This window comes from Cavia porcellus, unplaced genomic scaffold, assembly GCF_034190915.1.
Source record: "Cavia porcellus strain 051 isolate PalLab524CR breed Dunkin Hartley unplaced genomic scaffold, mCavPor4.1 scaffold_27, whole genome shotgun sequence".
Lineage (NCBI taxonomy): Eukaryota > Metazoa > Chordata > Mammalia > Rodentia > Caviidae > Cavia > Cavia porcellus.
In genome coordinates this window covers 32,438,864-32,465,346 of record NW_026947510.1, presented here as the reverse complement: position 1 = coordinate 32,465,346, position 26,483 = coordinate 32,438,864, and the positions used below count along the sequence as shown (strand labels likewise).

The 26,483-nt window shown below is 36.4% G+C and overlaps 1 protein-coding gene across 1 annotated transcript in view; it reads left to right on the top strand.

The window, feature by feature from the left end:
* Mug1 (murinoglobulin 1) overlaps positions 1-26,006 on the top strand; it is a gene marked incomplete at its 5' end in the record, with an annotated part of 84,676 nt that extends 58,670 nt beyond the window's left edge. Inside the window, 19 exon segments of the mRNA NM_001173061.1 lie at positions 5,111-5,225; positions 6,470-6,698; positions 11,322-11,448; positions 11,680-11,801; positions 12,832-12,883; positions 14,658-14,741; positions 15,013-15,189; positions 15,412-15,499; positions 16,324-16,480; positions 16,780-16,854; positions 17,257-17,437; positions 18,473-18,696; positions 20,288-20,506; positions 20,679-20,806; positions 22,741-22,831; positions 23,453-23,521; positions 24,811-24,913; positions 25,494-25,535; positions 25,864-26,006. Coding sequence (NP_001166532.1) covers positions 5,111-5,225; positions 6,470-6,698; positions 11,322-11,448; positions 11,680-11,801; positions 12,832-12,883; positions 14,658-14,741; positions 15,013-15,189; positions 15,412-15,499; positions 16,324-16,480; positions 16,780-16,854; positions 17,257-17,437; positions 18,473-18,696; positions 20,288-20,506; positions 20,679-20,806; positions 22,741-22,831; positions 23,453-23,521; positions 24,811-24,913; positions 25,494-25,535; positions 25,864-25,877 — 2,297 coding nt within the window. The 3' untranslated portion in view covers positions 25,878-26,006.
* Positions 26,007-26,483: the final 477 nt, after the last annotated feature.

The window sequence follows — 26,483 nt, the reverse complement described above, 5'->3', positions numbered from 1 at the left end:
AAATGTTTGTCATCATTGGTCATTAGGGAAATGATCATTGAAACCACACTGAGATTCTATGTCACTCCTGAAAGAATGGCTAGGATCAAGGAAACCAACAACAACAAGTGCTGGAGAGGCTGTGGGGAAAAAGGAAGTCTCTTACACTGTTGGTGGGAGTGTAGAGTGGTACAACCTTTGTGGATGTCAGTCTGCAGATTTCTCAAAAAGCTGGGATTAGAAGTCCCATTTGTTCCAGCTATTCCACTTCTAGGCATATTCCCAGAAGAACTGAAAGCATCATACCACAGTGATATATGTGCACCTATGTTTATAGCAGCACAATTTGTGATTGCCAGATCTTGGAAACAACCCAAGTGTCCATCAACTGAGGGTCTTCCCTCCACCTGCATCCTCACCTGCATTTATTATTTTTTTGATTTCTTGATAATAGCCTTTCTTTCTGGAGTAAGATGGAATCTTAATGTTATTTTAATTTACAGTTTTGTAAAGGCCAGAAGTGTTGAACAGTTTTCATGTACTTATTGATTTTTAAAACCTTTTCTTTGGTGAGTTTTCCATTTTGACAGGATCTTTCATTTTCTTGGGGTAGGGTCTAATTTTTTGTGTTCTTTTTAAAGATATTTAGTTCTCTGCCCATGGAATAGCTGACAACTTTTTCCATTCTTCAATTTGTCTCTACACACTGTTAGTTATTTCTTTCATGAAGGAGCTTTTAAATTTAATATGATATTATTTGTTGTTTCTTGGTATTACATATTTCTTGTGCAATTGGGGTTCTGTTCAAAAAGTCTTGGGCTACATGTATATCTTCAACAGCATTACCTATTTTACCTTCCAGAAGATAGTTCAATTTTAATGTTAAGATATTTTGTTCATTTTGATGTTAGTTTCATACATGGTAAAATATATGGATCTAGATGTATTCTTATGCATGTACATAGCAGATTTTCTTAGCACCATTTTCTTAGCACCACCATTTCTTAGCACCATTTGGTCAAAGGACTAACGTTCTTTCAACATATGTTTCTGATCCCTTTGTCAAAGTTCAGACAGCTGAATGTTTATGCATCCTCTATTCTGTTCTATTGATCATATGTTTGAGTCCTTCCCTATATCACACTGTTTTTACCCTTGTATTTTTGTAATATAACCTGAAGTCTGAGATTGTGATGCCTACTTCCTTGGCTCTTGTTCAAGACTGCTTTTACTCTTTCTGTGTCTCTTCTGGTTCCATATGAATTTTAGAACTGTTTTCTCCAGTTATGTGAGTAATTGCTATGTTTATTTTGAATGGAATTGCATTAAATCTATATCTTAGTTTTGGAGGTGTGATCCTTTTGACTATATTGATCTGCCTATCCAAAACAAGGGTTAGCTTTCCGTTTTCTTATATCTTCTTTGATTTCCTTTTTCAGATTCCTGTAATTTTTATTGTAGATGTCTTTTACATCCTTAGGTTAATTATGAAATATTTATTTTTTGATGCTATTATTAATGGTATTGACAGGGACACTGTTAATTTTTCTGTATTGACTTTGTATTCTCCTGTGTAGTGTTTCTCAAATTAATTTAGTTATTAATTCTAGGAATAATCTTATGGAGTTTTTGGGGATCTTCTATGAAGAGGATCATGTGATCTTCAAATAATGTTAACTTCTTCCCTTTCATAGACACATCCATTGTATTTCTTTCTGTTGCCTGATTGCTCTAAGTAATGTTTTCAGGACTATATTGAACAGGTATAGTGATAGCAGACAGTCTTATCTTGTTCCTGATTTTGAGCATAAAGCCTTCAACTTTTCTCCATTTAATATGATGTTGCCTATTGGTTTGCTGTATATAGCTTTTATCAGTTTGAGATAAAAACTTTTACATCTATTTTCTTCAGTTTTTTTTTCATAATGAGTGGATATTTGATTTTTTCCAAGGGCTTTTTCTTCATCTATTGAGGATGTTCATGTAATAAATTAAACTTATTGATTTGCATGTGGTGAACCATTCCTGCATCCCTGGAATGAATCTTACTTGGTCATGGGGTATCATCATTTTGATGATTTCTTCCATCTTGCTTTTCAGTATTTTGTTGAGGATTTTTGCATCTACTTTCATTAAGAGATTTGCCTGTAGTTCTCATTTTTGGTTGGGTCATTTGCTAGTTTAGGAATCAGAGTAATATGAGATTTTAGGAATGATTTTTAGAGTACTTGCTCTTTTTCAGTATCATTAAAGTGTTTGAAGACTAATGGCATTAGATCTTCCCTAAAATTCTCCCATAATTCAGCAGTGAATTCTTAAGCTTTTCTTGGTAGTTTGTTTTTAATTACTTCTTCAGTACTTAATTACTTCTTTCATTGTTTGTTATTGGAATATTTAGGATTTTTGTACATTTTTGGTTCCATCTTAGTAGTTCATATATAATAAAAAATGTATTCATGAATCTATCCATTTCTTCAGAATTCCCCTGTTTATTGGAAGGCAGTTTCTCAAAATAGTTATAAATAATTTTCTGTCTTTTGGCAGTGTCCATTGTGCTTTTTCTCATTTCTCATTGCATTTACTTGGAGGCTTTCTTTCCTTTTTTTGGTAAGCCAGGAGTTGGTCTATGGATTATTCTTGCTTATGTTGAACTCTGAAGCACATCATTATGATATTTATTGTGAATCCCTTTGTTTTTCTGAATATAGTCTTCACAGTTATAACTTTTCAACCTAGGATGGCTTTTATTGTATCCTATAGGCTCTGTTATGTCATACTGGGATTATCATTTGATTCTAGGAACTAATTTCTTTGATTTCTTCTTGACACACTGATTATTCAAAAGGGTGCTGTTTGATGTTCATATGTTTGCTTAATCTCTATGTTCTTGTTTGCTGTTGACTTCTAGTCTTTTGCACTGACTTGAGAATATACACAGGATAATTATAATTTTTTTGTGTTTACTGAAGCATGTTTTATAGGCTAGCATGTGGTCTATTTTGGATGAAGTCCCATGTGCTGTTGAGAAGAATGTGTGTTCTATTTTTTTTTGGTGGAATATTTGGTAGATACCTATTAAATTTATGTGTTTGAAGATTTGGTTTATATTTCTTGATTTTTCATTCAGTTATTTATTAGTGAAAGTGGATTATTGAGGTCCCCCACTATAATTGTGTTGATGTATGTTTGGTAGTATTTGATGCATATATGTTCATAATTATTATCTTTTCATGTTGAGTTATTACCTTAATTTATACATAGTGACTTTTTTCCCTCTTGTGATCAGTTTTGGATGGAAATCCACTTTATTTGAAATTAGAATAGCTACTCCTGCTTTTTTTTGTACTCCTACTACGTGAAATATTTTAAAATTTCCTAGAAAAATCAGCAGCCTTAGGCACTACAGCCCCTCTAATTAATGAATAATTGACTTGACATTGCTTAGAGCTTCAACTACTGAAAGAAAAATTGAGACACCAGATCCATTGACTATGGAAGTCAAATAGAAAGTAAGAGAGAAAGTTAAAAGTTTGGTGCCCTTTATAGAGAAGGACTCGGGAACATGAAGCTATATAAATGCCAAAACTTTTGCATGAATAATAAGGAGAAGTAATCTCTGGAAGGAGCTTCTTCATTGCAACTGCTCTTCACAAGCTATTTCTGAAAATAAGTCAATTATAAAATACAATACTTGGCGAGAATCCTTAACTCTGAATCTGTGTATGCAAGTGTTTTAAGAAAATTAAACAAGACCTTTGTTACCAGTCCTGATTTTCATTACATGCCAGTAGAAATCCAAGCCAATATTTTGATTCTTGTGTTGTAGGTTTCTTTAAAAATTTTTTTAATTTTAAAGATAGTAAAATACAACAAAGCAACACAGAACAAATCTAATGAAGACAACGAAGCAAAATTGGTATAGAACTTTAGAGCAGGATCCTGGGAAAACAATAATAGCTTCCATAGTATATCTTATCTTTTTATCTTCACAATAGTTGTCCATTTCATTGGCCATAGAAAAATCAAACCAAAAAGAAAACAGAATAAAACCAATCAAAACAGAATATTCAGTAAAGCAGAATGAATAAGAACAAAACAAAACAACAAAAACAGAATTGGATTTCAAAGACAAGATAGAAGGAAATCCCCTATATTTGCTATACTGCATACTGTCATCCTCTGGAGGGATGCTCATACTGCTGGCCCCAAGCCTGCATTCTCAATTTAACAATTCAAGTATTTAGATTCTTTAGTATCTTAGTTGCTATCAACTCAGGGCTGTCCTCAAAACCATCTGCTTGCTAATGGGGCGGAACAGGGTGTTGATTCTCAACTGGTGTACCAGTAGGCTTGTGCTACTTACCAGGAAGGCTGGATTATTGATTTCTTGGTTGGTCCCCCAAGACTTGGCATGGAGGATTCTCCAGCAATGGTAACTTTTCCCTTGGTACCCATGCAGCTTGTGCTGCTTACCAGGAAGGCTGGATCGTTGATTTCTTGTTGGGTCCTCCAAGGCCTGGCATGGCAGATTCTTGGGAGATGCTGGCTTTTTTCCCATTGTAGGTTTCTTTCGCTTCATCAAAGAAAAATACTTGTTAGGGATTTTGTGAATGAGTGTGTGGCTTTTGGTTCATAGTTTATATTTTTTCCATTTTTCTTTTTATATTAATTGTACAGATAATTTAAGATACCAGGTTTGATAGATATGTCTATAAAAGAAAAATATTAGCAGACTCAACTGATAATGTTGGCTCTGGTCATTAGATATCAAATTATTTATTCTAAAGATACATGATATCTTTGTGAAAGTCACTGTTGTGACTTTTCTTTCCCTCTGGAGTAAAAGCCCTACATTTTTTTTTTTTTAGAAGTATTCACTCTCTCTTCAACCCAAGTAAATCGACTTCATCTTTCCTTGCAGCTTCAGCTACACTAGGGTCTGCTTTCTTAAAGATTTTACAGTTTCTACTTTTGACAAAGATTTAACTCAACAAAATTGGATAAACACATAGTTTCCTGTTCAGCTGTATTTATAATATTTTAATGCCAGCAAGTGAAGACATGTGCATATCAATGTAGTATGCAAATAGGCTCAAAGAAATATTTTTCTCTTTCACTGTGACATTTGTAGTGGCTATAAAGTACACCGACCATACGGTTCCTGCAGAAGTAGATGAAAAGCCACTCAGTGAGACTGTGCGAACCTACTTTCCTGAAACATGGATCTGGGACTTGGTAGAGGTGAAGTAAGTAACTTTCATTTGAATAATCTGCTTTGGATATGAAAACGTTATTTTATTACTTTCATCTATTTTTAAAATTTTTTATTTTAAAAAGCAATACAAATATAGGATAGAAATGATACAGAATTTCAAAGAGAAAAAAAGTAGGGAATTAACATTAGTTAATGTATTGTATATTGTTATCTCAGAACTAGCTGTACACCCATGTTTGTAGTAGCATGATTTGTAATAGCTAAATCTTGGAAACAACCAAAATGCCCATCAACCACAGAGTGGATAAAAAAGATGTGGTTTTTTTTTATACAATGGAATATTTCTGAGTTATAAAAAAGGATAATCTTGAGTCTTTTATAGATAAATGGAGGCAACTTGAGACCATACTCATAAGTGAAAAAAATCAAACTCACATGTATAAATATCATATTGTCTCCCCAGTATAAAAAATAAACATCATAAAAAGTAATAAAATCCAAAATATACATTAGGTATTGTAATAATGAAAGGGAAATAAAGTTCAAAAGAACAGAACTACTGGGATAGGGGAAAGGGAAAAAGGAAAAGACTATATGTATGTTGATAAACTTTCATCTATTTTTCTAATTAATTTATCTCAATGAAAGGAAAGAAAGGATAATTTACAAAGCTGTGGCCTAATTATGTCAAAGCACCAGTAATAAATATTTGTATTCTTGTCTATCCTGTAAAGCAAATGTAATAATTATGCTATAATTACAATTAAGCACTGACAAGCCTGCATAAAGTAAACTATTTGGAGAATTATAATTTATTTATTTTGATACTGGGGATGGAATTCATGACCTTGTGCTTGCCAGGCAGGCAGTTGTGCCGCTGTGGAGAATTATAATTTATAAGGTAGTTAGATAGTACTTACACGAGATGAGTTCAATGGCAATTTCAAATTTGTCTTCAGATTCTTTTGCTTTCTTTTTATTTTAAAGGGGAAAACAGCAAAAACAATGATACAGACTTTCAAAACATGCTAATAAGGGATTAATAATGGTGAACAGCCCAGAGTTTGAGGTGGTGTGAGAGGGTGATTACAGTTGGAAAAGCAGAGCTATCAAAAGGCCTTTAGTTTTCTACCTTGACCCCTGAATACACCGATCATTTTCTATAACTTTGGAGAGGGCTCAAAAGTGTACCATTAGGTCATGCTTATCAGTTAACATTTCAGCAATAACCAGTTCATCAGCTTCTTTCTGTCCCTAACATCACCACCTTCCTAGCTCATCAGGTGTGGCTGAAGTAGCAGTGACAGTCCCGGACACCATCACAGAGTGGAAGGCAGGGGCCCTCTGCCTGCCCAGTGATACGGGGCTTGGTCTTTCCCCCACCGCCTCCCTCCGAGCCTTCCAGCCCTTCTTTGTGGAGCTCACGATGCCTTACTCTGTGGTTCGCGGTGAGGTCTTCACATTCAAGGCTACTGTACTGAACTACCTCTCCAAATGCATCCAGGTAAGAGGACCATGGAACGTGCAGCATAACCAGAAGGGAAGAAGGGCAATTATTATGTGTGAATCAAAACAACTCAAACTTTAAAAATGAAGAGGAAATGAAAAATTGCATTTATCTCATTAATACCTCTTCCAGATCATTAAATAATTTCTGATGTGCTACTTGCAGTGGAGACACATCCTGCGAAATGTGTCATCAGGGGATTTTTGTCATCATTGCAACAACATACATTAACCTAGATGGCACAGATTAGCCACTTTGTGTGGCTTTCTGATGCAGTCAGGATACACAGTAAGCACAAAACGTACCAATCTACCACTGGAGAAACACTGTTTCCCGTTTTACAGTATTTTTTATTAATAGAAAGAGGAGTACAGTTTAACAAAAAGAGAAAACTGTAGTAGGTTCATAAACCAGTAATCTGTATAGTCAGCCGTTTATTGTTCTTAGCATGTACTGTGTACTTACACAATTGTGCTATGTTAAATACTATATAAAAACCTATAGTGAAGAAGGTTTATTTTCACGAGCATCAACACAAACGTATGTATAATATATTCTTACAATTTTCAGTCCCATTATCGCTTTTGAAACCACCACTGAGTGTGTAATGTTAACTTAGGCATGGGACTGTTTTACCACTCCAGTAATAAGCAAAAGCTAAGTTAGAAGGGACATAATGTTCGATCCTTGGTATGGATTAAAAAAAAAAAAAGGAAAAAGACAAAAAAAAAAGAAGGGTCATAATGAAGCGTTTTTTCTCTCAAGATATGTAAAACACTAGTTATGAAATCACAGTGTAGAGATTCTAAATTTCAACATGTTAAAAATTTACAAAAATATCTTATCAAGTAGGTTGCATACCTAAAAATCACTTCTGTTCAGCTCCATTGGGTTTTTTAAAAAATCATTTACCTGTATATAACGTAATTCTTTCTGCGCATCTTATGTGTCCAGCAACAAAAAACTTGAGAATGGGAACCACTTATACCTAGAAATTCCTTGTGCATGTAAAGCTTGCAATGCATTTTCAGTCCAATGGATGGGTGAGAACATAGGTTAAAAAAAGAAGAAAGTAACTCTGACCACACTGTAATCATACAGAAACCTGAGAGAATTCGTATCAATCTAAATCCTTAGGTAAATTTCATAAGGATAACCTGTTTTTGTTGCCTTTCTTTGTCCTCCGTTACTAATACCAAAGTAAAATAAATAAATACAAAGAGATACATATTTATCTCAATATATGTTGGCATATATCTATTTATACAATATGTATCCAATAAGAAATTTGTATAGTTTTTTAATCAAAATAGTCAGTTTATGTATTATTTTCATCTCTATTTTCTAAAAATACTCCTGCCAGTCCGTTTTTATAGTTCTTTTTAACAGCCTTTTAGGCTGTTTCACCCCATTTACCCATAGGTTGTCCTTCTAAAGTCATGTCTTTTGTTTTTGTTTTTTTTTTTTCTTTTTTTCTTTTTTTTTAAATTTTATTTAAGGAGAAAAGAAAAAAAACAGAGAAAGGGTACAAGTTATACAGATTTGCAGAAAAAAAAATGAACAGTAGGAAATCACTAGTTAACGGATTACATATTGTCATCTTAGAAATAATTGTTCAAGTCACAAAATTAAAGCTTGTAAAGTGGACATTCCATCAATGATACTGCAAACAGTTCTGTTCAATGATCCAATAAAACTCTGTGATATCATTTTCTATCTTATACACTTAAATATACATGCCGTTATGTAGTTTAGAGCACTTTCTTTTCCTCTCTTTTGTACAATGACTATTACACATTTTGGGTTTCATTGCTCCCACGGTTCTTATTGCTTTTTTGGAAGAGAGTAAAACCAAATGTGACATAACAGAACAGAATCGGTCAAGTCAAAAGGGTGGACATAATAGATAATGTAAAAACATAATACAAGGTGATCAACAATGGTTACCATAATGCCTCCCGCTATCTCTAATAGAATTGCCTATATTGTTAGTTACAATACAATTGAACAAAACAGTAAAGAATAAAACCGACAAAACCAAAACATTGGAGACATTGTAGGTCTTCAAAAATAGATAAAAGTCAACGAGAATGGGCGTTATAATGAATCTCATTATCTTCACAGCTGATGCCTAAATTTTCAAACCTGATACTATCCAGCAAAACAGAATAGGGGAACATCAGTTAAAAACCAGATGGTGACAGTAATACAGGGCTTTAAATCGAGGTAATGGAAAGTCAAAGTGGGTTACTATAATATATCCTGCTATTTTTTTCCTTTAATTAAAAGGATAAAAATAAAAAAGTAAATAATGGAGTGGAGATTGAGATAAAAGAGGGCATAACAACGAAACAGCACAGATCAAAACATAACCATTTAAGCAGAATAGTGTTTCACCACCAGATAATCCTGACCTAAAAGTAGTTCCCATATTATCTTTTTCCTTGAAATCCTTGAGTACAACTTCGTATACTGTAGCATTAAGTATATCAAAACAATGTAAAACCATTTAAGAGAATGACAGCATTACAGAGTATTTAGAATTGACTAACAGAAAATGAACAATGGTTTCTGTATAATCTCCTTGTCTTTAAAAGGTTTTTGCTTATACTATCGTACATAATAAAATCCAGTAAGATACAACCTATTTGGACCATTGGAGACAGAAGGACAAAAGCTAGATGAGACTTCCAAACAAGATGATACTAAATCAGTATTAACTATTAAGATGTCATTTTCTCCAAAATAGCTGTTCCTATCATCCAATCTTCTCTGCCTCATTTCTGTTGAGCTCTTATTCTGTCAGTAGCTGTCAGTTTGTCTTCTTCACTTTGTTCTCTGCTCCATTCGTTGTGGCCTCCATTATTTCTGGACTCTTTGTATTTTTCTTTTTTTAGAATATCCTGCAATACTCTCTGTAGAGTTGAATTGGTGGTTGCAAATTCCCCCAGTTCCTCTTTATCCTGGAAGCACCTTGTTTTTCCATCAATTTCCAGGGACAGTTGTGCAGGATATCTCAATCTTGGCTGGAGATTATTATCTTTCAAAGCTTGAATTATTTCCCCCCACGCTCTTCGTGATTTGATGGTTTGTGCAGAGAAATCTGCTGTAATTCTGATGGGTGCTCCCTTGTAAGTGGTCTGTTTCTTGTCTCTAACAGCTTTTAATATTCTGTTCTTGTATTGAATTTCTGGAATTTTTATTATTATATGCCTGGGTGTTGCTCTGTTTGGGTTATAGGTAGCTGGGGTCCTGTATGCCTCATACATCTGAGTATCTTTACCTTTTGCTAAATTAGGAAAATTCTCCTGGATTATTTCTGCGAGTAGCTTTTGTAGTTCATTTGTTTGTGTCCCTACTTCTTCTTTTATGTTCTTAATCCTTAAGTTATGGATCCTCTTATCATCTTCTTGTCTTTGTATTATTGCTGTTTGTTTCTTTGTTATTTTTAAGAAGTTTTTCATTTCATTCTCCCATATTACAATTCTGCCCTCCAGTTCAGAGAGTCTGTCCTTAGTTTCTTTCAAGCTGTTATGCCAGTCTTCGATAGACTTCTTAGTTTCTTGGTAGTCACTTTGAACCTGCTTCACGTATTCTATGCTTTCCCTGTTTTCTCCATCAAACAATTCTCCCCTCTTTTTCTGTTCTTCCATTCCACCATCTGTTTTTTCTTGGGTGGTGCTTAGCATTTCTCTAACTATTTTGCATACTTCTAGCTTCAGGTCGTTGATAACTTCATTCCTGAATTGGTCTATGAGGCTCTCTATATGGTGCCTTATGTGTAATGGTGCGGTGTCTGCTATTGCCTGTTTCTCAGAATTGGGGGCTGAGGAACCTTTCTTGTTGCTGCCTCTTCCCATATTCTCTGTTCCTTATATATGCAAGCTTATATGAGAGGCCCAGCTTCTCTCCCTGTCAGCCACAGCCTGATCGAATTGCGCCGGTTAGGTGTTCCCACTCACTGCTGCACACCAGGCAGCCTATGTGGGGCCCGCCCCTCCCGGCCTCTGTCGGGTTCTGGGATCTGGGTTGGGCTAGCCTACTGGGTCCGCCGGCAGCGTCACGCAGGCCAGGCACTTTTCACCAATCCCGCCTGAGAGGGGAATGTGTGGCTGGAGTCGCCACTGCGCCCTGCTCCCGCAGGACTGCCCAGGCCCAGAAAGTCCGCTGGAGTCAAACTGTGGTGGAGTGTCAGTTTCTCTCACTCACCTCGCCACAAGTCAGAACATGCCTCCCTGCCCGTCCTGTTTTCGACTCCGTTCGCAGACTCCCATTCTCAGAGTTTCCGTGCGTCTCTCTCCTTGCCGAGCCGATGTAGAGGCAGCCAGCCACCGCGCGGCGGGAAACCCAAATGGCGTGGGGTCCAGCCTCAGCAGCGAGGCTTTTCTGTTCCTGTTTTAGCACCAGGACTGCATTCCAAGTTGGTTTCTCTCAGCCGAGTTCGTTCCTGAGTCAGCAGAGCATAACTCCACCTGCTTATGTCTCTTTAGTCCGCACCATACCTGGCTTCTGAGCCTAGTTTTCAGAGAGCCTCCAGTAGTTGCTGTTATCTGTCCGCCATGTTCTCCCGGAAGTCGCAGTCATGTCTTTTGTATCTTTCTGCCCCATGTGGGATGACAGGTGAGCGTGCAACTGGAAGCCTCTCCTGCCTTCACAGCTGTCCCCCTAGCAAAAGACCAAGATTCTTACTGCCTGTGTGAGGATGGGAGGCAAACTGTGTCCTGGCTGGTGACTCCCAAAGCACTCGGTGAGTAAAAATGCTTTGAATGAACTCTCTTGGTTCCTTTAATTAACTTTTCCACTTTGGGTCCCAAGAAGAAAATGCCAGGCCATGGTGCAGCTGACCCTGTACTTGCCAGCTTCTTAAATAAGCAATTGAATGGCTCACAGAACTGAGGATACTTTGTAGGTCCTGGGGAATTAGAGATCACCTAGTCCCTGCATATCCACACTCAGATCCACAGGCCATTTGTTTCAGGGAATGTGAATTTCTCTGTGAGTGCGGAAACACAACAGCCTTCTGAGCTCTGTGGTACTGAGGTAGCTGCGGTTCCTGAAGCCAGGAAGAAAGACACAGTCGTCAAACCCCTGTTAGTTGAGGTAAGTCCTGCTTTTTTGACAGTGAAACTGAGTCCAGGAAATGGAGCACTAGATTTCCTATAAAAATTTAAAGAGCAAAGTAAAACATAGCTAATAAGAAACAGGGAAATCTTTTACAAATGGGAAGGGTACCAAAAGATGGGAGGGAGGAGAGAGGGAGAGGAGAAGACAAGATAAAAAGAATCATGATGTGTTATGCTGACTCCCTAGGAAGAATGTAATGAATGCTCTGCAAACAGGTAGTAGTAAAAAATAAAACAAAAAATGCACCCACTTAGCTGACAATGCAGTATCCATACCATTCAGTCCCAATTGTATGTTTCTCAAAAACTGCTCCTTTAACTCAATGACTGTGTCACTTTCCATCTGCATGTCTTTTGGATATGTTACAAATAACATGATAACAATAAATTCATTTCATATATCTTTGAAAATAATTATAAGAATAGTGCAAGAGATCAGTATATTTCAAACCATATGATAAAATCATGCCTTAATATTAGAAGAGTGAAGACTTTTACTTTTTCCTGCTTGATTTTCAGCTGTTTTCTCTTTAGTTAAAAGTTGGACTGGGATATTCTATAACATTTTTGTTTTTGGTACTGGGCATTGAACTATATTTTAGCCCTCTTTTGGTTTTAACTTTTAATTTTTAGACTTGATCTTACAAATTAAGAAAATTGTCTGAGTTGAATGCATCTTGTAATTTTCTTGTCTCTGCCTCCAGGAGTGCCAGGATTGTTGGCACGTACCACTTTGGCTGGCTATGTACCAATATCTTTTCTTTGAACTACATCTTTGTTTCCATCATATTTTTTAAAACTTTTTCTCTTAGTTATCCTTCTAATTCACTTCTTTTTTTTTAACCTGGTATACCCCAATTTGTCAAACTTTATTCTTATACTAAATGTAACAAATTAGAAATCATCTAACTCAAGTCATAAATAAAGGGGGTAACTTTAATTGTAACTCGTTACTAATAAATACTCGGAATCTTCTCATCTCTGAATTTTCCTTTTTCCCATCCAAGCCTGAAGGAATCAAGAAAGAATATATGATTAACTCATTTCTCTGTGCATCAGGTAAGAGTTATTCAAAACAACAATAAGAAGAAAATAGCATTTTAAGTTACCATAACTTTTTGCCACATAAGTCACCTAAATGATATTTTGCAGTCACTATGTACCTTATGTCCATTAAACAAAGAATGTGCATCCTATAGAGTAGCAAGCTTATTAGCTATACTAATATATTAGCTATACTGTTTATAGGTATACTGATATAGCTATAAACAGAACACCATATGGGACATCTTAGCTCTTCATGAGAGATCTTGTTTTTAGAATATAGGAATGTTTCCCTCTAGTACATATGAAGGCCAAGAAGGGAGGAGTAGCTTAAGAAAAGCTAGGAAGATGTCAGAATTAAAATGTACCTAAAATAATGTGAACAACCTATAGAGTATTTGGTAAAGGAGTATATATTTCTGTTCTTATACTTTATGTAAGTATTACATTTTTCTGGCCAGGAAAATTTTATATAAATACTATAAAAATACACATGAAAAAATATTTACCATAGTATTTTTCTCCCATTGTTGTGATATTGATTGTTCTTTTACCACTGTATATATACTCCAAAATGATCATTTGAAAAGAGGTTAGAGGCATTTATTGTATAGGTAAATATGATCTTCTACTAAATGAGAACTTAAGAAAAGTACAAAGTCGATATGGTGGCCGGCACCTGCAGTCTTCAAATTTTAGAAGGCTGAGGCAGGAAGATTAAAAGCTCAAGGCCCTTCTGAGCAACTTAGAAACTTAGCAAGATCATGTCTCATAAAAAGGAGTAGGCGTGCGCTTAGTATGAAGGCCTTGCGTTCAATCAATGCCTGGTACCATTACCAAACAAAACAAAAAACAAACGCACAGCAACAGAAACAAAACGAAACAAAATAAAACAAAACAAAAAAGTGATATAGATAGTGTCTGCTTTTTGTTCATAACTGTATTCCCAGAATCTATACTAATACCTGCCACAAGATGCTTTTCCAATGTATAGCTGTTTAAAGAGTTAATAATTTAAAATGAAGTTTTAAGAGTAAAGTCATGATCCGAAATCCATTATTACAAGAAAATTCACAAAGCATAGATAAGGGAAATGATTTCTCCAAAGTTATAGGAGATGAAAAAAATTCTTACAGTTATTGAAAGTCTTAAATTATTTAAGGTTATGAAAAGATAGAAAGTTTGAAATGGGTCACTAGAAAGGAATGATAATTATTTTTGAAATACCCACAAGTAGGGTAACAAAATACATATCATTGGTCAATTCTTGTCTTCCTAGTACTTCATTGTTATAACGTAATCTCCTAACCACCCCTCCTACACAACATTCATAACAAGGACTCCCATGAATGGGGTATTCTTGAGTAGTCAGCGAAATATACCATGCTCAGGGCAAGAGTGTGGAGACCCTTGCAAGGCAATTGCATAGCTTGTTCTTTTACTTCTGCCAGGTTGAGTGTCTAATCATACATGATCTAACTTTGAGACAAAAAGACATTATTTTCATATGTCAATAAAGCATTTTAAAAGACCCCAGTAGAAGCAGGTTATCACAGATCTCAGAAACTTAGAGCCTTCTTTTGAACAGTTGTTCAGTGCAATGGGTAATAAAAGAGGAAGAGAGAGCCTGGAAAGTCACTAGGAAATGTGAATTTTGAATATTAAAATCAAAAGTATTTTCCAAGGAGACAGCTAATCAAAGTTTAAGGTGTATATATGCAACCACCAACCTTAGAATTTTAAAAAATATGGGCATCAAATATAAAATCTATGTATTTGATTTATCAAGATGCTGTGATATCTGAAAAATTATCGCTGAAGCTTCCACCAAAATTAGTGACTGATTCGGCTAGAGCTTTCTTCTCTGTGTTTGGTGAGTTATTCAGCCCTTAGAGGACTTGGGACAACATCTACTCCTATGTGTCACATAATCACATTTTTTGTGTTGTTTTCAAACAGTTTTTAACCATGTTTCAACTCTAACTTCTTTCTCACACTTTTGTTTCCTCACTATCCACTTGTTTTCTGACCTTCCAGTTATGTTAAAGTTCTTCCTCTTCAGCTATTTTTTCAGATATAAATATCATAAATATGAACATTATTGGTTCGTGATGATAGTGGTTGTTCTCATATCTCATTTCCAGGTGATATATTAAGTTCTTCCATAAAAAACACACAAAACCTCCTCCAGATGCCTTATGGCTGTGGAGAACAGAACATGGTTCTTTTTGCTCCTAACATCTATGTACTGAAATATCTGAATGAAACTGATCAGCTGACTCAGGAGATCAAATCCAAAGCTATTGGCTATCTCAGTGCTGGTGAGTCAAAGGAAGAACTTCTCTTTTTCTTATAAACTTTCTCCCCTCAAGGAGGCTTAACATTCAGTAGGATAGGAGAGCTGTCCTTTTGTTTGTCTTGCATGCTAGAGAAGCCAGAGCATGATTATGGTCTCTCCCCCATTGTCTGTAAGTGTGGGGATCCTGTTTATCTCTGACACATCACTGATTCCTCATGAATCATCTGAGACGTTTCCATTGCAGGTTATCAGAGACAGCTGAACTACAAACACCCAGATGGCTCCTACAGTGCCTTTGGGCATCAGAATGGCAGGAATCAAGGCAACACTTGGTAAGAAAAGGGTACCATGTGTCAGGCCTTGTACAATACTTGCATTTTGTGGCATCCCCAGATATTTTATGAGCCTCCTTTCATAGAAGTGGAAACTTTTACCTAGTACCGTTCAGTAAATATCACTTAAATATCTCAAATAACAAGTGACAGGATTGTGACTCCCTCAAGATTATCATCTCTGTCTTCCAAACACATTTTGATTCAATTCAGTCACCAATGCTTTCTCATTTCTCCCAAAGACCTATCCTAAATAAAATCTCTGGTCTACTGAAGTTATTTTCCAGCACCCAAATGTGCTGGAATATGAGACTTAAAGCTTTAAAAATAACACTGTTTTTCTAAGAAAAGATGCACAGGGAAATAGCACATAATAAATGAAAAGGAAACTAGTGGAAAGAACAAGATATATGCTAATAGGATGTGGGCAAACTTAATTTTTGAGACAGAAAAATTGACAGGATGCTAGTGCATATAATGGGAGATTCTAGTTTTTAAAAAAAACTACAGAAGAAAGTCAAGGAAAGCAAAAACCTCCGCAAAAAAAATGGACGTGTCTTCATCAATCACCTGAGTAAGCAAAGGTAGAGCTGAATATCTGAAACAACAAGGTAGAAAATCAGGTAAGGGTTGAAACCACTTGGTAGTGTATTAGTGATAGGTTGCGTCCAAAGAGAAACAACCGGTCCTGGAGATTCCCCAGCTATGAGCATAAAAAAACTCTGGTACTGACCCATGAGTGCTGCAGGGTCCCCATGAAGCCCATGTATGTGAAGGTGCTGAGTGAAAGCCAGTGGTTCACATCTCAATCTTCTTCCCATCAGGCTCACAGCCTTTGTGCTCAAGACCCTTGCCCAAGCTCGAGCCTTTATCTTCATTGATGAAACACACATTAGCCATGCTTTCACCTGGCTCTCCCAGAAGCAGAAGGACAATGGCTGTTTCAGGAGCTCTGGGACACTGTTCCACAATGACCTGAAGGTGATCTCTGTTGTGAGCTAGTTAGGATTACATGGCTCATTCATCTATGACATTTTTTCTAAAAATAAAGTCATAAGAAGAAGGGTGTGGAAAGCATGGAAGGATAACAGTGGGAAAACAAACCCACATACCAGAGGGGAGAAAGACATGGAATCTGGGTTGAGAATGGACTTCATGCAGAGATGAGAAGAACTTCCAAGGAACCATAGAAGAGGAAGGATTGGCCATGAGCAAAATGCACATCTTTAAAGGGCTTCCTAAAGTGGAACTCATCTCTTTTTCGTCTCTTGTATTTATAGGGTGGAGTAGACGATGAGGTGACCCTCTCAGCCTATATCACTATTGCCCTTCTGGAGATGCCTCTCCCTGCCACTGTAAGCACCACGTTGTCACTCCAGCTCATCAGACTGTTTTGAAGTCTACTGACCTGTGGCTGTACCACTTCTCAAAATGCTAAATGGCCACTTTCCTTCTGCACAATTCTTCCCATTATAGTGAATTTCTGACGTGAATATTCTTGTTCAGAAATACTGGATCATGCTGTAAAATTAATCCAAAACACAGGGTCTCTGATCCAGTCCTTATTAGTTTATATTTTAATTGTAAAATAATCTTTTAAAAAGTGTGTTTTAGAAAAAGATGGTGAGAGAATGAGTGGATGGGTGAATAGATAGATACTGAGTACTGGTATTTCTATCCTACAGTCTCTGTGTTTATTTTAGGACCTCTAGGAGCCCTTTACCCCAAGTTCACAGTACTGTTTCTCTTCCTCGTAGCACCCTGTGGTCAGCAAAGCACTGACCTGCCTGAATGAATCCTTGGAAATGGCAAAGGAGGGGTCCAATGGCAGCTATGTCTACACCAAGGCACTCCTGGCATATGCGTTTGCCCTGGCTGGGAACCAGGATAAGAGGAAAGAAATACTGAAATCACTTGATGAGGAAGCTGTGAAAGAAGGTCGGGATATTTGCCAAGATTTTTCTCTCCACACATTTCCAATGGGAGGTCAAGGAAAAGTGAATTCCTGAAAATAACTTTCCTTTTTGATTTGCTCCATTATGAAATAGTAAGATTTCTAAGACAGCTCCTCCCCTCCCAAGATGAGTGTTCCTTTTATACTCACGCTTTTTCCCAGAAATATTTTGTTATGTAATATATCAGCCTTCCTGTCATTGGTGCAATATACATGAAACCTGCAACTTAGAGGAGAAAAGATTTAATCCAGTCCAAGATTTGGGGTGCCAAGTCTCTCTTCAGCAGGCTCCCAGAAAGAAATATCATGGTAGAAGGGCAAGGTGGAGCAAAGGTCCTCAGCTTATGGCCGCAGAGCAGAAGAGCAGAGAAATCAGAGAGGAAGGGCTCAAGGATCACATGCAGTAACCAGTGTTACACTTCCATGACCTGCCAAGGTTCAGCCAGAAGGATGCCTTTCTAATTCCTTAGGTGACGCATAAGCCAATCAAATGGCCAATCAACATTAATTGTCATACACAGAGAACAAATTTTCTAAAAGCAGTATTACATGAAAGGTCAGTTATTTCAATCTCACATAGGCAATGTAAGTTGACATACTTTTCCTTATGACTCATGTAGATATGTCAAGATGAATGAAAGCTACTAAGAAGCATAGGAAAGGAGGTATAACCCATTACAATAGCTTCTAGTTTTATTACAACATCAGTTGGTAGGTTTCATCTTTCATTTCAACTAAATACTGAACAAATAAATTCAGATTGGAAGTAAGGGAGTGAACCAGTGATAAACCATGCCATATTTTCCTCATTAATTCTATTAGAACATTTGATAAAATAACTCAGTTGTTACCTTATGAACATTGTCCTCATAATTTTCCTCAAACACAGAAAATAATCTCAATGTTTTACCCTATATGAATAAATTTGAAAAGCAACTTCAACATGATATATGGATTTATTTCTATATGGAAACATATTTTAAACCTTAACAATTTTATTCTTTTTCCTTATCCTGAAGACAACTCAATTCATTGGGAGCGGCCTCAGAAACCCAGGAGACCAGAGGCACTTTTGTACCAACCCCAGGCGCCCTCTGCTGAGGTGGAGATGACGTCCTATGTACTCCTTGCCCACCTCACAGCCCAGGGGACCCCGACCCCAGAGGAGATGACTTCTGCAATGCGCATCGTGAACTGGATCACAAAGCAGCAAAATTCCTATGGCGGCTTCTCCTCCACTCAGGTGTGTGGCTTTCATCAGTCTCCATCCTTAAGAGTCCGTGTGTGCCAAGAAAGTCAGAACAAAAGATTAATGAACAGTAACAAGGGAAAGGAAAAGACAGAAGAGTCTAGGAAAGATCACTTAGCAGTATTTTGATTCTACAAAAAATGAAAAAAGAACTCTTTCCTCCAATTTTCCTAATGTCTGTGCTGGAATTCTAGAGTTCTCTTTATACTTTAGTTACAATACCAGGCTTGCACCAATGAGACATTTTAGTAAGAAAGCAAATCTTGATTTATGAAAGTAGTAAAGGTACTGGGATGTCTAGAATCCTAGAACTAATTTCTTAAGTTGAACTAGCACAGTGTGTTATCTAAAGTAAGGTATGTGAACCAAACTTGCCATTTTAGCATTCCTGCTACCCTAGGTAAATCTTCTTTCACTCCTCTCCTAAAAGACTCTCCGATCTTACTTTTAAGTAGGTTATCCTTGACTTTTCTCAGAAGTAACAGAAATTCACGCTTCTTCTCACCACCTCCTCATATTTGTATTAATCAAGGCTATAAACCTTTCACTGATCTCCTAGCTACTAATAGCTCTATCAATAAATGTTTTTAAAAAACACACTCCTAACAATGTAGCACTACAATTTATTTTTGGTATCATGGGATACATATCAGAACTTTAGAGAAGTTTGGTGCAATGGTAGATTTTTTCAGAGGAGGCAAAAAATTTCTGGGAGAGGAAATTTCTATTATTTATAGCATTTTGTAATTCAGTTTGCTTTGTAATTTAGTTATCTCAATCTTTCCTTGAAGTGACTATTTGTAATGATGAAGATGCTCTCTGCATGTTTTTCTTTTTTCTGTTGTCTGTTGTCTAAAGGACATCATAAACATCCATTTCTAATGAAAAATAGGGAACCTAATAGGAGAGATCCTTTGGGAGGCATGAAGCACATTCTTTTTTTTTTTTTTTTTTTTATCTTTTTCCTTTTTATCGGTACCGGGGATCGAACTCACGACTGCCTGCTTGCAAGGCAGGCGCTTATGCCACTGAGCTAAATCCCCAGCCCTTGAAGCACATTCTTTAGGGTGGAGGGAGTAAAAAAAAAATCATTGTAGAGGCTGAAAAATCATGGACAGCAATAGAAATAGTTTTTCACTTAATTTGATTAGAGAGCTTTATGACCAGTACTTGGCGAATATCTTGGCATCTCTTAAATTCACAAAGAAAGCCAGAGAATGTTTGGCAATGAGAAAAAACAAGATCATAACTTTGTGGGAAGATGGTGAGTCTTACTGCAGATGTCAGAGGCAGCAAAGGGAAAAGTAGAAAAATATAGGAAATGACCTTGCTTTATTTGTACATTTTTTACTGGTTATGGAAGAATTTGTTTATTCTAGGAATAAGAGTATAGTGCAATAATGTGAACATTTTGATTATCAGATATATCATAAGTTAACATCAGTCTTTGGATTAAAATCCAGAGTTCAAATAATAGGAGACAAAAACCTCTTTGCATCTTTGTAATACAAAAAATGGACTTCGGGAAGAATCCAAACCCCTAACAGCTGAGGCTTTTTTGAACATGGTGATTCATCTCTTCCAGGACACAGTAGTAGCTCTCCATGCTTTATCCAGATATGGAGCTGCTACTTTTGGCAGAACTGGGAAAACTGCTTTGGTGAAAATCCAGTCTTCAGGGACGTTTTCTACAAAATTCCAAGTGGACAACAGTAATCGTCTGTTATTGCAGCAGGTCTCATTACCACACATTCCAGAGGAGTACACCATAAGTGTGTCGGGGGAAGGATGTGTGTACACTCAGGTAAGATTCTTGGGGTAAGTTCAATAGATTTAGAAGTTATGCCCTTCCCCCAGTGGAAACTGTACCTATTCCTACCTGTATGAGTAAAGGACAAATCAGGAGACATGGCATGGTGACAGGTTGAAGGCTCCTCTCATATGGAGATAACTATTTCTGTCCTTTAATTCAACAGACAGCTTTGAAATACAATGTGTTCCTGGAGAAGGAAAAATACGCATTTGCTCTACAAGTGCACACAGTACCTCAGACTTGTGATGATCCCAAAGCCCACAAGAGATTCCAGATCTCACTAGAAGTCAGGTAAGAATCTGCCTCTGCTGCCTAGCTATTAAAACATTAGCTACCTGGAGCCTTTCAGAATGTAGATTTGAAGGTATCTAAACTAAAGCTTTTTACTAAGATTTTATCCGTATGTAAAACATTGTCTTCACCAATGTGGGCAGTGATACATTGGTAAAGTTGTGAGCTCTAATTAGTCAGCCTTCAGGGTAGTACATTCCCACCAGCATGGTTGGAGAGTAAATCATTCCTTTCAGTAATATTTTAAGAAAAGTTCATTTTACTTGTAAAATACTCTCAATCCTTTAAAATTCCATTTTTCTAGAGCAGAAAAACTCACTACCTCTCATAGGTTTTAGGTAGAATATACCTAGTGATTTCTGGTATAAGTACAAAATCTTATGGATTTCAGATGAAAAGAGAAAATGATATTAATAATTTGATTCATAATAGATTAAATAATTAAATGTGTTTCATAAAAGCATGATATATTAGGCAGAATTTGAATGCAGATACAATCTTTTACCTAAAGAAATCTTATAGCCTAGTTATGAAGATAATCTTCACATGCAGAAAAAGATCATTCATCAATCTGACACATGTAAATTATAAAGAGGTGGCATGTCCTAGAGACTTAAAAATTTGTTTTTTAAATTTTATTTAAAAGGAAAAAGAAAAAACAAAACAAAATAAAGCTGTGTAAGGGTACAAGTAATACAGAACAACAACAACAACAACAAAAAAAAACAGTAAGAAATCACCAGTTAATAGATTACACATTATCATCTTAGAGATAGTTGCTCAAGTCACAGTATCAAGACATACAAAGTGAGCATTCAGAGAGACTGCAAACAGTTGTGTTCAATGATCCAACCAAAAACATTAATACGGTCAGCTATGTAACACCCCTAAAAGCACTTGCAGTTGTATCCTTTAGAGCACTTTTTTCCCCTCTCTTTTTTACAACAAAATTTACACATTTTGGGTTTTATTACTCCTTAGTTCTTATTACTTTTTTTTTTGGAAGAGAATAAAGTGAAATATGGCAAAACAAAGCTGTCAGTCAAAACCAAGGATAGACATAGTACATGATTTAAAAACAGAGTATAAGGTTGACTTAAAAATCTTCTCAACTTGCATATAAGAGTTACATTTACCGATATTATTAGGTTACTATACATGGCACGTCTTTTCTTCTTGTTTCTCCTTCACTTCCTCCTCATCCCTTCCCCTTTTCCGTTGGGCCACTGCCCAGTTGCAAGAATTTCATCCTCTTGCCCCTTTCTATCCATTTTTAGAAGTCATCTTCTGTGTACTTGCCTCACTCAAATGAGAGATACCATTTGGTAATTAAGCTTGTGCATCTGGTTTTTTGATCATTATATATTCCAAGTGAATCCATTTTCTTGCAGATATATCAAATTTTCCATTCTTTATAGATGAGTCATATTTCATTATAGACAGATAATATCAACAAGAATGAAAAATGGAACAGAAGAATTGGGGAGGAAAAAGGGAAGAGGAGGCAAGAGGATTATAAAAGACAAAAGAAGCATGCTGTAATATGTACATATAGCCATTCCCCAAATGATTGTAAACTACATGAACTACAACATGAACAACAACAACAACAACAACAATCTGCTTAACATCCTGTGTAGAATTTGTTTGAAAAGTGGGCATTTCCAGGTTTCCCTCTGGAATGTAGTTTATTAGGCCTTAACTGTGTTCAGATGTGTGGATTTGTAGTGGATTCTTTAAGTGTCCTACCATGCAGGGACTTTCCAGAACTATTCCTAATGAATGTGAGGGCTGTTTGTTTTGAAGGGTGGAAAGATCCCTGGGGAACAAGGCAGTAATTAGGAAGTTACTTGAAGATGTCATGATTTATGCTGAAAAGAAGGCAAGGTTTGAAATCTGGTGACGCCTGTTCCCTTTCTTTGTTTTTTCTGTAGTTATACAGGGAGACGTCCAGCCTCTAACATGGCGATTGTTAATGTAAAAATGATATCTGGCTTTAGTCCGCTGAAATCAACAGTGAAAATGGTAAGCAGATGCTAGATGTTTGGTTTTGTGTATCCTCAGCTTAATAATGGCAACCTGTACCAAAGTCATATTTTTGGTCCTAACCTAAGGTAATTTAATTTATGTGATACCAAGTTTAAGTTTAGCATTGTTCTAGGTCCCCATACAAAAAAGAAAAAAAAGAAAGGTTTTGTCTGTATTAATGAGCCTACATTCTATTAATATTAAAAACATAACTGAAACTGTTAACTACAATCTCAGGAAAAGATATACTAAAATGGTTGGCATACACTTTAGAACAATAGTGTGAAATCTAGAGAATAATAGGATTAATCTCTGTGGAGAAAGATCACTTGATAGGTTATATCAGATGAATAACTTTCCGATTTTAGGATACTTGTCTCTTACAACAAAAAAAGTCAAAAATTCTCATTAGTCAAATGAATATTCAGTCTTGCATCTTATTCGATGTGGTCACAATTTTTAATGTGTTTTTATTTTTACTGAATTTCAAATTAATTCAAAAGCATTTAATCCCAGCTCCTTTTAATATAATCATGACTCCCACAGTTCAGTTGTGTCTTTGTACCCCAAGGGCTGCATTTATACAGTAACATCAGTGATTTCTCTCATTTTCTTAAGCTTGAAAGATCTGACCATGTGAGCAGGACAGAAGTGAACAAGAACAATGTCTTGATTTATGTGGATCAGGTGAGTGACTCATCAGCTTTATAACCCAGTGGGTGGTCCTTTTCTGTGGATCTCTTACCCTGGAAAGCCTGTGGTGTGAGATGAGCAGATCTAAACAAAGTTTTGAAGTAGGACCTCCTTTCTGTTCACATTGATGGTATTTTAAAGTCTGTTTTCTAACTATAGGCATCCCTGGGACTTGGGATATTAGAGATGAGAGAGTTGGGGGGAGGCAAGTGGGTTATTGATTTATTTATACTAAAATGGGAATATGAATGTTTCTTGACTTCAAGTAAACATTTTTAAAAATAAATAAACTGAATTACAGCAAGAGGCATTATGGTAACCATTGTGGATAACCTTGTACTCTGTTTTTACATCATGTACTATGTCTATCCTTGGTTTTGACTGACAGCTTTGTTTTGCCATATTTGACTATATTCTCTCCCAGAAAAAAAGTATAAGAACTAAGGAGTAATAAAACCCAAAATGTGTAAATTTTGCTGTAAAAAAGAGAGGGAAAGGGGCTGGGGATTTAGCTCAGCAGCATAAGTGCCTGCCTTGTAAGCAGGCAGTCGTGAGTTGGATCCCTCTTACCGATAAAAAGGAAAAAGACAAAAAAAAAAAAAAAAAAAAAAAAAAAAGAGACAGAGGGGGAAAAAAAGTGCTCTAAAGGATACAACTGCAAGTGTGTTTAGGGGTGTTAAATAGCTGACCATATTACTGTTTTTGATTGGATCATTGAACACAACCGTTTGCAGTCTCACTGTTTGAATGTCCACTTTGTATGCTTTGATACTGTGACTTGAGCAACTATCTCTAAGATGATAATGTGTAATCTATCAACTGGTGATTTCTTACTGTTTTTTTTTTTTTTTTTTTTGTAGTTCTGTATTACTTGTACTGCTTTGTTTGGTTTTGTTTTTTCTCTTTTTTCCTTTTAAATAAAATTTTAAAAAATAAACTGAATTATCTAGAAGCCATATTAAAAATCGCTAATTAAGGATAAGAAATAGCCAGGTGCGGTGGTGCATGCCTGTAACTCCAGTGTTCTGGGTGACTGAGACAAGAGGATCACAAATTATAGTCCAGTCCAGGCAGTTTAGTGACTTAGCAGCTGTCATAAAGTAACTAACAAAAAGACCTGGTGTTGCAGCTCCTCGTGAAGCCTCTAGTTTCAGTCCTCAGTACTACAAAAGACAAGACACAGCAAAACAACACAAGCTAAAACAGGATAAGACGTATTTCCAGGGGCGGATCAGCAGTAATATCAATCCCTGGTTCTGAACCATTACTCTTTCCTTTCTCAGGTTACCAATGAGACACTGAACTTTTCTTTTGCTGTTCTGCAAGACGTTCCTGTAAGAAACCTGAAACCTGCCTTTGTGAAAGTCTATGACTACTATGAAACAGGTGGGCAAGAGAGGACTAAGGACCCCAAATAAACTCAATTCCTCATCAAGGAATTAGAGTAAAGTAAACATTGTATATCCTCCTTTCAACTTATTCCATCATGGATGCCTTATTTCTGCTTCTGTGGCCTACAAAACTACAAATAATAGCCTTCATGGTCTCTAAAGACCAAACAAAGAAAGCAAAATTCAGTTGGAGGATAAACATGGAGGATAACATTCTGATTAGGAAAGAGAAATATATCAGTTTTTTTCAGACTAAGAACTATCAGAAATGTAATGAAAATGAAAGCATAAATATAGAAAAAGGCAGGGGAAAGGATACTTATCTATAGAAATATCTCTTAGGACTCAGCTTGACCACTGTAGAGTGAGCAGGCTTTAATGTTTCTCCAGAGTAAAAGAGCATTATACCAGCAGTTTCAAGAATGGAAATTCCTTGAAATTTCTCATTTCTTTCCTAAGGAGATGACTTCAGCAAACATTCAGTCAATGGTCAGGAATGCAGTCTAACTATGTGGAAGACTCTCCATAAAACCGATTAAAACTCCCATTTTCAACGATCCCATTGTGTCTTTCAGGTGAAGCAGCCTTTGCTGAATACAGCGCCCCATGTAGCACAGGTAAACAACTTGCAGTTCCTGACCTCTGTCTTCACTTTGCTCTCCAAACCAGTCTCCCCAAGTGTAAAGTCATGTACATCTTTTATTAGCTGGTGTTGGACTTTCTAAATCACGTGATAATGCAGAAATGCACATGTGGGGAGCAGAGCACTAACTGTCTGGAAGACTCCTGTAGTTCCCCAATTATATTTTAGGATAGATGTCTGATGGTGTCCATTCTTCATCAGAACCAATTTGGTGCCCTTTAGCAAAATCTGCTGTCTACATTAGAATCATATTCACTCCTTAGCAAACTCCAAATCATTCTGTTTTTCTCTTCTCTCTATAGACACAGAGGAATAAAAATTTTGAGGCTCATCTCTATAAACAGTGGTTTGCTGGAATCCCCCCAAAGACCTTTGAAGAGCACTATTCTACTTCTGCAATATAGATACTCAGAAACTTGGTAAATAAATCTGGAGAGCCTCTGTCGTTGATTCTTTCTTCATTCAATACAGATTTATTCCACGCCAACATGCGGGGCCCAGGGCTTTGCACTATACCTTCTATTTGCAATGAGCAACAACAACAAAATGACACTTTAATTGAGGAGACAGCCTATTGTAGAATTGGGAACAGTTAAAAATAGCATTAATATTTCAGCACCACAGACTGGGCAAAGTAATTTAATGGCAATCTGAAAAAGGTACACTTGCAAAAATCCCCTTTTTTCTGGGCTAGCTAGTGAGAATAAGACTGTAATGCATATCTGGGTGTGATTATGTTTTGAGAAGGAAAGAATGGTATTCAATGCCATGTATAATGACTTCCTAACTAGACAGGAATTTCAGCTCTCTACAAGCAGTGCAAAATTATATATATGTGTGTGTGTGTGTGTGTGTGTGTGTGTGTGTGTAACAACACAATTTTTAAATATTAAAAATAAAAAGAAAAAAACAAAAAATTAAC